This window comes from Macrobrachium nipponense, chromosome 33 (genome assembly GCF_015104395.2).
Source record: "Macrobrachium nipponense isolate FS-2020 chromosome 33, ASM1510439v2, whole genome shotgun sequence".
Lineage (NCBI taxonomy): Eukaryota > Metazoa > Arthropoda > Malacostraca > Decapoda > Palaemonidae > Macrobrachium > Macrobrachium nipponense.
Genome location: NC_087219.1, coordinates 52,317,514 through 52,334,165, shown reverse-complemented (window position 1 = coordinate 52,334,165; position 16,652 = coordinate 52,317,514). Strand labels below are relative to the sequence as shown.

Genomic DNA, 16,652 nt, shown 5'->3' with positions numbered 1-16,652 from the left:
TTTTCCTGAAGAAGAGGAGTTGGTTCCCCTTAGGGAGGGATGCCTCCAAGGTCTAAACCCTGGACGAGCGCACCTTGCCCATAAGTAAGACCGCCTGAATTGAGGAATGCAGTAACTGACCTTCAGCCCTCCATGCATCGTCTTGGCTTATGTGCAAACCCTTCCTACAAGCGGTGACATTGAGGGCTGGCACTAGGACCAAAATAGACTAGGATCTTAGAAGACTTGAGCAATTATTGTGCCCTTGTAAAACTGTTGAACCTATAGAACTCCATCAACATCGATCAAAATAAGAGGTTTTGAAAAGGTGACCATGAAATAATAATGATGACAATAATAAATAAATAGTAATAATGAAATGCAAAAAGTAAGCGAAATCTTCCAGCTAAGTTTTTTTATATGGTCAAAAAATTTAAATGGTCAAACAACAGTAAGGATGCTGCATAAAGCGGTTCACATTTAAATGTGACAGCCTACATCTTTCCATCTGTTTTTATTAGTTTTGATTATTTTTTGCCGAAGCCATTTTATAGTGCCATTCTGCGTACAAAAGATACATACTAATACAATTGGAGATTAGGAATTATAATTGATGAGAAATAAATTTTCTAAAAAGTGTCTTGACCCAGTAATTTTCAGTTTCAGTGAAAAAGATGGTAAATATTTGAAGAAAAGGTTGTAATCTTTCACATTTATCGAAACGTCTGTGTATGTATATTGAATTTAGTTTAAACCCACCTAATTAACTTAATTTATATTTATATCGAAACGACTAAGGTTATTATCTAAAACGAACGGATCCATTACATCATTAGTGAGCCTGTGTCCACTGCAAGAGACTTAACTGATTTTGTCCTATTTTTGAGGAGGCTCTAGAAAAGGGCATAGCATTCTTAGAAACATATGAACGAGATAAAAATGCGATATCAATTCTTTGTCATGGTTTGTAAGTCTGTCCTTCTTTAAGACCTTGTAGCACTAGGCTGAGTTTTGTTTGTTTGTATGGTGCTTTTACGTTGCATGGAACCAGTGGTTATTCAGCAACGGGACCAACGGCTTTACTTAGTGACTTCCGAACCACGTCGAGAGTGAACTTCTATCACTAGAAATACACATCTCTCACTCCTCAATGGAATGGCTGAGAATCGAACCGACGACCACCGAGGTGGGACGCTAATACCATACCAATTACGCCGCTGAGGCGCTTACTACTGGGCTGAGTAGGGGTGGGCTGGGCGGTTGGTACTATACCTCAGTAACGTATGGAATCACAGTCAGGCATCCGACAGGTTTGGTTGCGGTTCACTCTAGTTCGCATGTTGAAACGTTAGCAACTGGTGAGTCATGTATTATCATCACAAGAAATGGTCCTCCAAGAAAAAAGGTAAAAAGAAAGGCAATCCTTTGTCGGGTGCGAAGCATCCCCTCCCCCCCTTAGGTTCGGCAACTACCAGTTAGTTTATGTGCAAAATGTTCGTCATGTTTAGTGCCAGCCCTTTGGGGATAAGCGTACTAAAAGACGGTAAACATCTTAAACATAAACAAAAGAAATAAATATAATCAAAGGCATAAATAATAGTCGGTTCTTTGCAGCCTGCCTTCGGGCCCTGAGCTTGCAGCTCCTTTCGTTTCTTTTACTGCACCTCCTTTCTTATTCTCTTTCTTCCATCTTACTTTCCACCCTTTCCTAACAATTTATTTATTGTACAAATGCGAGGTTTTCCTTGTTACACTTTTCACACTTTTTATTGTTAATTTCCAAGCCTGCCTTATGCTGGTCTTGGCCATATAACCCTTATGTGAACTTCTGGATTGATCAAAATCCGAGGTAAGCCGTTTTCGGTTGGTTTTATAAAGGCTCTTCTCTCGGGTAAATCGATCAGTGTTGATTGAACAGAGGTGCAGCCGATTTGCAGTTCCACAGGAAGGTGACTATGACTTGCCACTACTGTTTTTGTTGTAACGGTTAGCAGTATTAAAGTTCGTGGCGCTACAAAATTGACTATTCGAGAAGTTATTTATTCTTTTCCTTCTCAACTACCTGTTCTAAATACGGTGTTTTCAACAACGGTCTAAGTACATTGTTTCCAATGGCTTCGAAGTGCCCCAGAGGTAGGTAAACCAGCATATTTTGGATCATGCCTTTGGATTTTCATCCAAGACTTTTTTTTTTCCAAATGCTTTTGGATTCCAGTAATTAGGCCTTCGTCTCCAATCCAGATTTTTCGGACGTTGGTTTAATCATTTTCCTTTCACAATGCCTGACTTTGGGTCTTATCTAATGTTTTCCTTGTTGCTTTAGACTAAAAATAGTACTATAGCCATGGGTAAAGATCCTGTAGTTTTAATCTTATTTATTGAAAAATTGTAATTTAGTTTAAACTCTTCAATTCAAGGACTTAGACCAAGATTTTTTTCAAATTCTGAGGTTTTGGTTTTTAAGCTGTTGGTCTAATCTTGGTAAGTGTAAATTTTTCAGTTGGTTTGTGTTAAGTACCTGGAATTTGGTGTAAATTAATGATGATTTCAGAATTATTTTGAATTTAAAACCATTTCTTTAATTTTATTCTCCGGTGCCTTTTTTCCCCAAGCGCATATAGACCTACGTATGTGAAGTAAATCATATTTATATTTACCTTCTTGTTTTAATTTCGGTTCGAGTATATTTTCTTCAGAAATTTTGCTTTGGCATCTAAATCAAGTGTTTGGTTTATGAGCATGATACCAAACGTGGCTCTAGGTCGCTGAATACATTATGACGATGAAATTTCGTTTTGCAGCTGCTTACACATGATATTAATAAACTTTCCCTTAGTGTCAAATATGTGACCTAATGATATTCCTCGATAAAACCGGTTATAACACAGATTGTGAACCCTTCCCAAATACTGTATCTGAAAAATCTTTTAAAACCAAATACCGTATAGAATGTTGAAGCGTCCCACATAAAACCAAATATGAGATTGAGATTTACCCTTAAAAGCAAAAACCAGCTTTATAACACTGGAAATGACAACCCGTGAAATTCTCTTAAAACCAAACACAGAGTGACATTTAAAAGTTGGTGAAAACTTGTATCAGATATTAGAAATATTTGATGTAACCGCATGACACACTTTCTCGAATTCTTGCAGACGATTGAAGTCAACCGACAAAAGTTACTTAAATATGCATGTGATTCTCGAATGTGTGCCGATTCTGACTTGTTAAGGCAGTAGAACCAGCAATAATGTTAAGCGCAAACATCAATGTATTGTATTGATTTCATATTACTATGGTTTAAATCTAGTTTTGTATACAGAATTTTAGACGCATTTATGTTGCAGAAGTAGACTGCCATGCTATTTTTATAATGTAACCCTATTATATTTGGTTAAAGCTAATTTTGATGTTCGTCCCAAAATATATTCTTACGTAAGAGCTCCCAGAAAAGTGGTGCAATTGTGTCTTGCGTCACCGACATGCACAAGAGTTCAGCTTATTTGGGTTGCATCAACCGCGGATAGTTTTATGCCACGTTTCTCGTTCGATGAAGGTGTATATATGCATATCATGTAGGCGCATGGCATTAACGATCCTTAATTCGCGAATTCTTGATTAAGGATAGTAAGAACGGCTACAGAGGATGTGTGTTAATGCAACTGGTAGTACTACCCCGCTAGAGGCTAGGCGCACGGGTTTGGGCGACCACGAGAAAGGCCAGTGTTTTAAAATTGAGATGGAATCCAGCAACGGATGGGGGGTGTGCTGTGTGATCTCGCGCACGTTGCGAACTTGCGAGTGTGTATATAAACGTGTGTGTGTGAGAGAGAGAGAGTGATGGGGTTGAGGAAATGCTGGGGTTGGGGAGGGTTGTAGACTGGGGCGAGGGTGAGTAAACCAAGTGTGGCAAGCGTGGCGATGGTGGGGTGGTTGATGGTCGGGGTGATGAGGTTGGTTGTTTTTGTTTGAGTTAGCATTGTTGAGAATTCATGAAAATGTGGAGATTTATTCGGATTACTTTTGTTGTAGGCCAATAAGGCTGAAGTGATCTAGACTCAGGGTTAGATAGACACTCCGAGAAGCGAAGGGAATCGTATACACAGAGGAAGCTTGGGTGCGTTCACTTTTAAGTACGTTGTTGGTTCCACTGATAAATGGTTCTGTAATGTTGAATGTGTAGGCCATTTAAAAATTAAGCTAGCTATTTTTTATGATAATTTACAGTAATCACATTAGACTGCATATAAATCCAATTTTATAACATTAAGCGTCGTTTCGCGAATGTTATTTACGAAGGCATGTCTGTTTTGTCCTCGCGAAAGTGTATATGAACACAACCACGCTCCCCCTTCCCCACGCTGTCTTGGAGGCTGTAGGTCAGCTCAAATGCAGTTTCTTTCTTTATCATAAATCGCTTCGAAATATTCTTCTCTTGTGCTGCTCTGTTCAGGTCAAGCACATCAGAACACACACACACACACGCACGCACACACACATCCAATGTAGCACGAAGGAACACGTACTTTAGAATATCCTTAAATCCACGAACACACACACACACACACACACACACACACACATATATATATATATATATATATATATATATATATATATATATATATATTTATATATAAAATTAATTGTATATTATATATCACGTGAAAGATGCGGTAATTCAAAAATTTAGTTAAAAGTAGAAATTCAGTATGTTCAGGCGAATATTCCTGGTTCGAGTAATGGAAGCCACGTAAAACAGAAAGGTAAAGGAAAGGAAATAGATGGAATGGTTTGGAGAAGCAGAAGGGAAAGGGGTTGGAGGATAGGGGGATTAAGGGATGACAAGGAAATCCACGGGGGGATTTGGCTAGTCGGGAGGGTTGTTATTGTCCGGGGGATGGGGTTTGGGTGTGGGAGGGAGGGGGGGGGGGGGGGGGTGGGGGGGGGAAGAAGGCGTGTGTCCGAGTTGCCAACGTTTTGGTAGAAGAATGAGAGTTGTTGGAAGTCTCTCTCTCTCTCTCTCTCTCTCTCGTGTGTGTTTCGAAAGAGATTCTCTCGTTCCTTTTCTCCAAACGTAGAAGTGCACGCTCTAGTGTGCGAGAGCATTTCGGAGTAATTCTCTTTTCTAGTATTTGTCAGGACAAGGGTACAATCTTTACCCCCGTGGGATGCCAGGCAACTCGCATTGTAATAGGGTCTGGGTCTTGCTGTTAGAAGAAGAACCCAGACCCTACCAAGGAAAGGAAGGTACATTTTCATGGCACGTTCACCAAAACCCTTTGTTGTCTTCAGATGACAAATCACCAAGTTGGGTGCCTATTTGGCTGGTTGGTTAGGAATGTTTTATTTTTCGCAATTTTGATGATGCTTGTGCCGAAAACTTGCACTATCAGTCGTTTTATTATTTTCACGTCAGTTCCTGCTGCTTCGGGGACTAACTGCTAGACTTAAGATACTGTTTACGAAAGCAGGGAAGCGGTATTTGTTAGTTTTTAATGTGAAAGGAAAACCCCGATAAGCTTGAGAACATCCTCCCTGAAAGCAAATGACAACAACGCGTCCTATTGCATGTTGGCATGGTGGAATCTCACTGCTCTTCATGAAGTATGTCTCAGGTTGACTTAAGCAACAGATTTTGTATCTGGTAACCAGTTGAATTTTATGTTTACAGTTAGATTCAAGGACATATCAACTTCATCAGAAGACTTGCTGGAGTTGGAAGGATAACATCCTTTGGATTCATCTCCAGTATATGACTACTATCAAGGGTTCAACGTTATGTAAAATATAAACATATACATAGCCACGAAGAAGGTGAAAGAACACAGTGCGAGATCCTTTTCTTTAATCTAAGGCTCTTTCAAGAGGACTTCATACAGTGGAACAAAAATTGACAAAGATGACGCGCTTTTATATAGAGCAGCTAAGCCTATCAAGGTATATTGCCATTTTGATGCATGCAGAAGTCCATTACTTATATACCAATTCTTAAAGCGAGGAGCAGCTGCTGTTTCAGACTTGACTCATTCTTCGGTAAAAACAAGTCACAGGGAAGGATAGTAGTTTGGATTTATGGCAATCTTCAGTTTTTCCTTTAAATTTCCTTTGAACATCTAGGGCAAAAACTTTAACAAAGAAAAACGTTGTCCAAGAGTGTAAATCCAGTCATGATTTACACCTGGTGTAAATCTTGACTGGTTTCTTCCTTATGACTAAAACATTTTCAGGGGACTGATACACAGTGGTACAAATATACTACAATAAATACGCGGGGGGACAGTTCAAATTTACTACAATAAATACGGGGGGAACAGTACAAATGTACTACAATAAATACGCGGGGGGGACAGTACAAATATACAACAATAAATACGGGGGGACAGTACAAATATACTAAAATAAGGAGGGGGGAGACAGTACAAATATACTACAATAAATAAGGGGGGGGGGGAACAGTACAAATATACTACAATAAATACGTGCGGGGACAGTACAAACAAAGAGGCAGACTGTTGGAGACAAAATACTCACACCTGACAGGTGGGAAGGGAGAGAGCTGGTACACTCATTAGCGGCTGACACTCATTAGGGGCTGAGGTCATGCTGTCTACTTATAAGTATGTTTTGTAAGAATATAAGTGTCAGTCATGGCATGCATAACCTCAACTCAAAAAAAAAAATTATGAAATGTATCGATTTTAATGAATATAGTCTGCATGAGGAATTTGTAATTGGAGTTCTGTGCCTCAGACATTAATGAGTTCACGACTCCCATCCTTCCCACCTGGGAGGTGTGAATATTATGGTTTAGTGCGAAATAGTCGAACTATCCATGGTTACATGACTCAGTATATTATATATATATATATATATATATATATATATATATGTAGTGTATGTATGTGTGTGTGTGTGTGTGTGTGTGTGTGTGTGTGTGTGTGTTTGTGTGTGTGTGTCTGTGTGTGTGTGTAACGAAAGAAAGTTTTATAAAAAAAAAAAAAAAATGTTTAAAGAAATACAGATTTATTGCGCACAATGTCACCACTTGAGGTTTGACTTGATCTATTAACAGAGATCTTGGATTAACTTGGGCACTGGATTAACCAAGTAGGGGCTAAAGACACAGACAAGATTAATCACGAAGTTTTTAATTTGAATCTCCCCCAAACATCTTGGGGTAGAATGGGGTTATGATGTAAGCCTGGGCCTAATATTATTCTCCTTTGTGTTATCTCTATTAATGGAAATTTTGAGAGGTTCACAGAGACAATAGTATTACATCTTTCTAAAGCAGTATCCTGGGCAGGACCAGTCTCTTTATGTAATTTTTAGTTTTCTGTAAAAGAAGACTATTGAGTAGGCTTTGTCTGTCCGTCCGCACTTTTTCTGTCCGCCTTCAGATCCTAAAAACTACTGAGGCTAGAGGGCTGCAAGCTGATATGTTGATTACCCACCTTCTAATCATCTAACATATCAAATTGCAGCCCTCTAGCCTCAGTAGTTTTTATTTTATTTAAGGTTAAAGTTAGCCATGATCGTGCGTCTGGTAACGCCATAGGACAGGCCACCACCGGGCCGTGGCTGAAAGTTTCATGGGGTGCGGCTAATATAATATTATACGCCGTATAGAAAACTCCATAGCACGGAAGAAACTTTGGTGCGTTTTTTACTTGTTTTACTTGTGTATAAATATCAGTATTCGGCCTTTTCAGACGAAAGATGTATGTCGACTTATTGATATTTAATTCTTTTTCTGTATTTATTCTAGTATATTTAATATCTCACTTGTCTGGTCAGGCCAGAAATGAGCCACGGTTATATACTGTGCGTTTTATTTATTTTTTTGTCATTGTTAGATGAAAAGATTACATTGGCACTGAATATTTTCAGTATTGAGAGGGAGGGCACATAACAGCTGAAATCGGTCGAACTAACGGTAATCCTCTCCCTATCACTTTCATTTCAAAATATCTTCGTAGGTTTATTGCAGCAAGTATCTAGATTATATATAATATATATATATATATATATATATATATATATATATATGTGTGTGTGTGTGTGTGGAGAGTGTGTGTGTGTGTGATTAGTTGAGAGAGAGAGAGGAGTATACTGTAACGTCGAATGATTCACTAAGAACCGCGATAAATTGTAGGCGTAGCTATGTATGATGATGCAGTCTTTTCATTATATGAATTGGCGATATTTGAACATTTTAAGGGGTATGTTGAAATTTTGCGTTCACTGTACGTATGCTAGTTTTTCAGTTATACTTTTTTAATTTCCAAATAGTCAACGGAATCCGGGACGCAAAAAGTCGCGCCCCCCCCCCCCCCCCCCCCCCCCCACCCCCCCCCCCCCCCCCCCCCCCCCCCCCCCCCCCCCCCGTCAACCAAGTTCAGCATTAATAATATCGCTGTCCCTCTCACGAACGCGTCAAGGATGAGCTATAGAGGTTATTCAGACCAGTCGGAGTCATTTCAGGATCCCGTAAGGGACTGTTCTTGGGCCAGTTCTCTTTGTATAATGAATGGCGGCATTGATAACAACCTGCAGAGCTCTTTCATTTCTTTGTCTGTCGACGTTGATCGTGTCTTGGCTGTAACAGACACGTGGTAATTGTGAACGGTTGCAAAATGAACTAGACTAAATATTCTATCTTTAGACTCATACGAACGAGGAGCCTTTGGTAGGGACCAATTCGAGCACAACACTCCAGAAATTAAGAAATTTCGATCACTTTCTTGACCCAGACAGAAATACCACAACGATAAAACACGTAAACGATCTGTAAGTCATCTCTGACGATTTACATGGTCTGTCCTTATGGGTAGAATCACGTAAAGAGTCGACATGGGTACGAAATTCTTGTTCGGAAATACAGCTAAATCATCTACACATGTGGTTGACTTGGATAAGACCAGTTTTAAACTGGTGTTCCCCTAATGGATTATGTATTACGGAACTGCACGCTTTTCCGTAGTTTACTAGACTAAAAGCTATTTGGCACTGAATGTGGAACGCTATAAAATTCTATAAATATACCAACTCAAAAAGGATTCGGTTCCAAATCTGTCGGGCACACCCGTCAAAACTGGACACCATTACTCTTCAGTCCACCACAGTCTGAGTGAGAACTTTTAGAACTTTTAAATGCCGTTATCCTCAACTTACTATGTATTGTTACTCAGTCGAGATATTTCCCACCTCTTTCACACAGGTGTAAAACGTTTAGAGGCAACGGGTGGTGGTGTGAACAGCTGTGGAAGTTTTGGCAAATTTTTCTCATAGAACCAAATAGAAAATCAGAAATGTATTTGATAAGTCAAGAGACCCTGTGGCTCGAAAGCTTGTGATAATTAAGAATTGAAATGGATGTAGGTAGGTGGTCAGTGCGCCACTAAGAATGAGCTTACATGTCACCACATTAGAATTTTCTGTGTGAAGTAGCTACCATGGGATAGGAATCTTACATATCAGTTGTTATTGTTATTATTATCATTATTTTTGGGAGAAGACACTCTTTTTGGCAAATGCTGTTAAAAAGAATGGCATTAGTTCTTATTGTACTACTACTATTAATTATTATTATCATTATTTTTGGGAGAAGACACTCTTTTTGGCAAATGCTGTTAAAAAGAATGGCATTATTATTATTATTATTATTATTATTATTATTATTATTATTATTATTCAGAAGATGAGCCCTATTAATACGAACAAGCCCACAGGGGACCATTGGCTTAAAATTCAAGCTTCCAAAGAAAGTGGTGTTCATTAGAAAGAAGTAACAGAAGGTATTAGGAAATACACTTTTTCGAAAAAAGAAAAAAAAACAAGGAATGTGAACAATAATAGAGGAAAATTGCCTGCTTGTGCCCTCAAGCACTGGAACTCAAACCCGCATTACCAGTGGTGTGGTCGGTATGGTGTGGGCGTGCACCTCGGTGGGGCCGCGAGTTCGATTCTCGTCCATTCCATTGAGGTGTGAGAGATGTGTATTTCTGGTGATAGAAGTTCACTCTCGACGTGGTTCGGAAGTCACGTCAAGCCGTTGGTCCCGTTGCTGAATAACCACTGGTTCCATGCAACGTGAAAACACCATACAAACAAACAAACAAACAATGACCATGGCTATAGCACAGTCCAGGGTTGGAGAGAGAACCAGGTTTGTAGTGGAGGTAACCTCCCCTTGAAAGTGTTGCCTACCAAGCTAGTGTCCATTCCACCTGATGGTTTGATTCCGGAGTGCCCTGCTCTAGAAGAGTTGCCTGACAAGGCTAGAGTGTGTCTTCAGCCCAACTTAAGCAGAATGAAGTGGCGACCCAAGAATGCATGGCTTAGTACTTGATTGGAACGCTCTAATCAGGAGATTGCCCGTTAAAAGGCAATCCATATAGCTCCAGTGTATGGTTATTACTGATGCTTAAGACAAATTGTTTTACAAGGTAGAACTTTGCTTGAATGAAAAAAAAAAAAATACAAACATGGCTGAAACAGACGGCCTTAGGAGTATTATAACATAAAGAAAAAGCGCATGTGGCCACGAGATAAGTGGTTTTAGCCATTAGTTATTTTACAGAAACTGTGTCCACGATGCTCGTTCTATTTTTTTTTTTTTTTTTTTTTTTACTAAATTTGTTTCCTGGATCTCTCTCTCTCTCTCTCTCTCTCTCTCTCTCTCTCTCTCTCTCTCATAGTGGTAGCGCACCTGTGTTCGAGCTGGATGTTCACCTAACCAGTGAATTAGGTACCTAGTTATTGCTTAACTTGTGGATCACCTGTATGGTGGAGAGAGAGGGAGGGAGATCATTGTTATTGAGGTGTTGTATTTCTCTTATCAGCTGGGTAACTGTTCCTTATCTGTCTACTAAACTTCACTGGTCTTTCAAAGACAGGAACGTTACTGGACATGATGCCAGTCACCTCGTCCCAAGATTCAGCTCTTGTAAACGATTCCCTAGAAGTCAGCTTTTTGTATGTTGGGAGTATATACATTGCTAGTTAAGATACGTTAGGGTTGCTTTGTTGCTTATGAAGTGCCGGTCAGAAGGAAATGTAAGAGAGGATTACATGATCTTTTCGTCTCTTATTCCAGTCGACGTTTCACTACACTTACAGACAGCTGTAGGGCAAATCCCATGCCGAGTAAAACAGCTACCAATGTAAGTGATACTGGGTTTAAAGGAGCTATAGGAGTTATTATAGCGACTATATAACTCCACACAGCCCAGCCAAGTCATAACATTATTCTGCAGCTATGAATTTTCTGTTTGTTGAATTATTTCTGTTGTCTTGCTGTGGATCTATAATCCACCTCAAATGAAGTGTTAGATGATCATCTCTGTCACTCTTTCATCTTTTTGTAGTTTTCCTTTAAGCTTGGTAATGGTACAAATTGTTGGAAATAGGCTCAGCTAGGTTCCCAATAACCTACGACACTTCTAGATTTAGCATCGGGATCTGTCAGTGTTTTTAATTTAATAGTAAAAGCTAGGTTTGCTCCTCAGTGGTTGCATGCACAGTATTTCTTGGAGCTGTGTTTTCAGATTGCTGTTTGAGTGCTCCGTCTTTGAATATGTGATATATCTTCTATCTGGGGTTCTTTTAACATGAGTCTTGATGAATGTGGTCACCTCAGAGGATTTCTGGCGGATAAAGTAACTAGGCTGAAACTTCCAACCTTGGATTCCCTACAGCTCAGGCAAAAAATTCCCTCTAATTGTGTGCCTGATTTTATTTCTTGATAGCATACTCATATTATTTTACCTTTTATCAGTAACTATTTACGAATGTAAATGGTTTTTTGTTGTTTTTTTTATAAGAATTTTATCCAGCAAGTAAATGATTATTTCGAATTTCCATGTGGATGCATTGCTCATGTTGGGGTGAATGCAATAATGCCTCCTCCAATCATTCCGGTCATCTTTTGCTCCTCAGACACCTTTCATCAGCTCGAGACTTCTGAACGCGGAATTTCTTGGCTTCCTCTGTACTTCCAGAGTGTCTCAACTTGTCTTGTTATAAAAGGGGGCTTTTGTCATGACTAGCTGTGTCCATTTTCCCCTCTTCTTGCTGTGTCTGTCTGGGTTCGATATTGGGTATAGTCAGCGACGATAGATGTATGTTGATGAGGACTGTATGCCAATGAAGATGCCATTATTAAACATACTGGGTTTTTAGTTTTCTTTAAAAGAAAACTAATGAGATGGCTTCGTCTGCTCGTCTGTCCGCCCTCAGATGTTAAAAACTACTGAGGCTAGAGGGCTGCAAATTGCCACATTGATCATGCACCCTCCAATCATCATACATTTCAAACTGCAGCCCTCTAGCCGCAGTACATTTTATTTTAAGGTTAACGTCAGCCATGACCACCGTGCGTCTGGCAACTATAAGACAGACGGGCCGTGACTGAAAGTTTCACAGGCTGGGGCTCATACAGCATTATAATAACGAGACCACCCAAAAATAGATCTGTTTTCGGTGGCCTTTGACTTATTTCGCAGGGAATGAGAGAGCGCAGTTGGTCTGATGAGTCGCCGAAGCATGTGTGGAAACTCATCATACCGATTGTTTGTAATAAACGGTCATGCAGGTGTGCTCTCACGTAAATTTATGTGAAGGTTGATTGCAGGTGTTCCTGTCTGTCGTCGTATGCCATCAGCTCCTCTACAAACTAGTACGAAAGGAACAGCGGAACAAGATTCACGAGTTCTGTGCCCACCCGAACGACCATTGTATGCTTTTGTTACGTGCTCTAGACATTTATGATGATGTCTGTGACCGCATCAGCCTTTTGTTTACTTTCAGAAGACTGTACGGTCACGTTTCAGCGTCGAACTTTTTTCGGGTCTGCTTTAGAAAGAAAGAAAAGAAAATAATGAATTTATAGTTCTTGATAAATGTAGTCTCATCACACACACACACACACACAAACAACAACAAATTAACCCATCTATTTTGTCCGTCTGAAAACCCTTGAATTTAAATTCCAAATTTCGTTGCTGTTTGAGTCATGTAAGATAAAAACTAAATTGTGAGAGTTGTCAACCCCATCTTCCCTTTCAGTTTTCTGTAAAACTATTTTGAAGCTTTGTTTGTCCGTTCTCACCTTTTTTTTTTTCGCCCTCTGATCCTAAAAGGTACTGAGGCTAGAGGGCTGCAAATTGGGAAGTTGATCATCCACCCTCCAATCATCAAACATACCAAATTGCAGCCCTCTAACCGCAGTAGTTTATATTTTGTTAGATTAGCGTTATTCGTGTCCATGCATCTGGCAACGCTTTAGGACAGGCTTACAGTTTCATGGGCCGCGGCTCATACAGCATTGTAACGAGACCACCCAAAGATAGACTTATTGTCGGTGGCCTCAATTATACAGTGTGCAGAAAAATCTATTGCGCCGAAGAAATGTTGGCGCATTTTTCACTTGTTTATTATTGCATTTGCTACTCCGAGTATTATTTGAAAGCTACCTTCCTCTGTGAACAGAAATTCATTGTAAACCTTTGGTTGTTATAGAAAAGATTTCCCCGTTTGGTTCAGATTTTGTTTCAGCATTGGATCGGGGTGGTCATGAAGTTTCGGGAATCCAGGTGAAAAAGCCACCTGGAAAAGTCACACTAATATCTCCTATAGATAGTGTGACCCCCACCGGGTTTCAATTCGGGTTGTATCCACCTTATCCACCTTTGTGTGGGGTGTTTAGTACAAGCCCGTTGGGGAGGACCGTAAGAACATATACAAAAGACTGAATAATGTGACTTCTTTTCTTGTGGCTTTTTTCCTTGCCAAAATCGTGACTTTTTCTCAGTGACTTTTTTCATTTCTCAATGACTTTTTTCATTTCTCAGTGACTTTTTTTCATCTGACTTCATTACCTGCTACCGGTTTAGGATTGGGTATCGTGGAGCCATCCTAAATAATCCTTACATCCGAAGATTCGTTTTTCCTATTCCAGAATGTCGAAGGACGAACTCGGGTGCATCGAGAGTACCATTATATAATTTTGTACTTTCACCTCGGCGTCTACTTTGCATGGCCTGAAATCGATCACTGAAGGAATGAAATCAGTTCCATGACGTTCGATAATATCGCCTGAAATCTTTACGAGAATATTTTCTTCTGTGGACGTACAAATGACCTTCGAGGGGAATATATCGGTCTGGAAGCAAATATATAGGAAAAGTATAATTTAGGCGTCTGAATTATAAAATTATGTGCTGTGTAACATCTGCCTTTATAAGATTATATACTATGTAACATCTGCCATTATAAAATTATATACTATGTAACATCTGCCACGATCAGCCATTTCCCAGGTGTTCAGAGATGATTCAGATAGCGCATGTGATTAAGAGTGCGCTGTGAATCCGCGGCATTTCTTGTGAAATGGTGAATTGTGTAAGAATCGGATAACGGTTACGCTCACTATTTCGCGAAAATATTTACAATGAAAAAAAAAAAAACCCGAATTGGTTTCATCTGCTTGAGCTCCGTCAGTGTGAAATCATAGAATGATATGAGGTTGTGATATCAGGTGATTAGGAACTCTATGAGTTTGGATGATTTAGTGATAAGCCTTGGCGATGAAGTTTGGTGATGAGTGGGATGGGTTTGACGACATGAGATAGCGTTGTTGCGCTGGTGGGTGATTCAAACAATGAGTGCTTGATAATCAGGAGCTTAAGTGAGTTGGTGATATTAGGTGATTAGGCATCGCCATATTCCAAATTGGCTCCGTTGTAGAGCTTGCCGTGGAGCTCTGTTGTAGAAAGGAATAGTTGCTTACATGTTCGTAGTACATCAGTCAAGCTTTGCAGGTCAGAGTGGAAGGCAACGCCAATTGCTTGTCATTTGTCTTAAGAATACTTTGGTAGTAAGTTTGTTTATTGTCATTTCATCATGAGCAAGTATGGCATCCCCCCCACCCCAACATGGTGTGCGGTGCATTTGATTCGCACGTGCTTCATGCGTCTAGGACTTTGAAGGCCATTATTCTTACCACATCAAGTACTCCGTCAACCGAGTACTTTACCAAAATTGGGTCCCCCCACCTACCCTCCCTTCCCCTCCCTTCCCCTCCCCCCTAACCCTTCCCCTTCCCCTCCCCTTCCCCTCCCCTTCCCCTCCCCTCCCCTCCGGAGATTGCCCTCTCGCCTTCATCTTTTGTAATCGATAACGATAACGTAACATGAAAAAGAAAGAGAGTAAATGAAGGTAAATTTTGTCCTTCTTTAGCATTATGGTGTTTGGTATTAATTCTATGCAAAATTTCGGCGCTCTAAGTGGGAAAATCAACCTGAAAGTCCTTAAACCAGCTAAACGAGCGTCCACAAAATCGACTGCTATTTGTGGAAAAAAGGGAAACAGATACCCATTAAGATTAAATAGTGAGAATGAATTCTACACAATACAACAAACGTTCGGAAGGGTCTTTCGTGTGTAAGCAACGGCCCCTCCCCCTACTCCCCTACTATCCAACCTGTTCCAAATGCCAAAGTACACCCCTCCCACACACCCACTGAGGCCGGAGGGGACGAACGGCGAAGTGCATCCCCCAAGTTTAAGTCGTGTGTTTGTGTGTGTGTGCGCGCGCATTTGTATCTCCTCGCAATAGGTTATGTGGGGACGTGTTAAAAGGTCGAAACCCCCATTTCCATGTTTTTATAGTCCAATGAAAGCTTATAATATTTGTCCATTTTATATTACATTGAAAGCTTGTCATTTTTCTCTTTCTTTTTAAGAGTTCATCGAAACCTTATTTTGTTGTTTTTACATTATTGCAAGCTCATCAGTTTTTCTCTTTTTTTATAGTTCATCGAAACCTTATTTTCTTTTTTATATTTCATTGAAAGCTCATCACTTTTTTCTCCTTTTTTATAGTTCATCGAATCCTTATTTTCTTGTTTTTTTACATTATTGCAAGCTCATCAGTTTTCTCTTTTTTTATAGTTCATCGAATCCTTATTTTCTTGTTTTTTACATTATTGCAAGCTCATCAGTTTTCTCTTTTTTTATAGTTCATTGAAACCTTATCTTCTTGTTTATATTTCATTGAAAGCTCATCACCTTTTTCATGTTTCAGTTCACTGAAAGCTTATAGTTCTTTGTAAGCTTATTACTGTTCTTGTATTTAATTCTTTGAAAGTTTACACCTGTTTACAGATGTTTTTAGTCCAATGAACATTACTGTTTATGTATTTTCTTTCACTAGCATCTTGTGAACGTCTATTGGCATTAGACTTTTATTTATGTAGTTTTTAATTTTGCTCTCACTCAAGGAATGAATAAGAGACACTGAAACGCACGACTGTATTTGTGAATGTATTTCGCGTGTGTTGAAAGATAAGATTCCATCGGAAACGTTTTTATTCTGAAAGCCGACAGTTCATCGGCCCCTGTAGTAGTAACCTTGGTGTAACTTCATTCAAGACTTGGCCTGTCTGTCTACATCTCTTCGGATCTTTTGGTATGTTTTGAGGGACGAACAGTTTTATTATGGAGAAATTGAGGGCCTCGAGGAAAAGGGCCGACGGCCTTAGCATCCTGGGAGCAATCTCACAAGAAGAGGAATCTAAAGGCTGCAGTATTGAAGGCGCTGATGATGGAAGAAGCCCCGAAGTCGGGTGATGGGGACCACAATTCCATCAGGGAGCTAGATTAGGGAG

The 16,652-nt window shown here is 39.8% G+C and overlaps 1 protein-coding gene across 15 annotated transcripts in view; it reads left to right on the top strand.

Moving 5' to 3' along the window:
• LOC135203189 (uncharacterized) overlaps positions 1 to 16,652 on the top strand; it is a 100,446-nt gene that overhangs the window by 55,448 nt on the left and 28,346 nt on the right. Inside the window, exon 1 of one of the 15 annotated variants that reach the window (XM_064232909.1) lies at positions 1,294 to 1,384. The exons of 13 other annotated variants lie outside the window; for them this stretch is intronic. In XM_064232909.1, the coding sequence (XP_064088979.1) occupies positions 1,345 to 1,384 (40 nt within the window). In that variant the 5' untranslated portion in view covers positions 1,294 to 1,344. Of the gene's footprint in view, positions 1 to 1,293; positions 1,385 to 2,075; positions 2,113 to 16,652 lie in introns of those variants that run through there. One more of the 15 variants, XM_064232914.1, reaches the window with a different exon arrangement.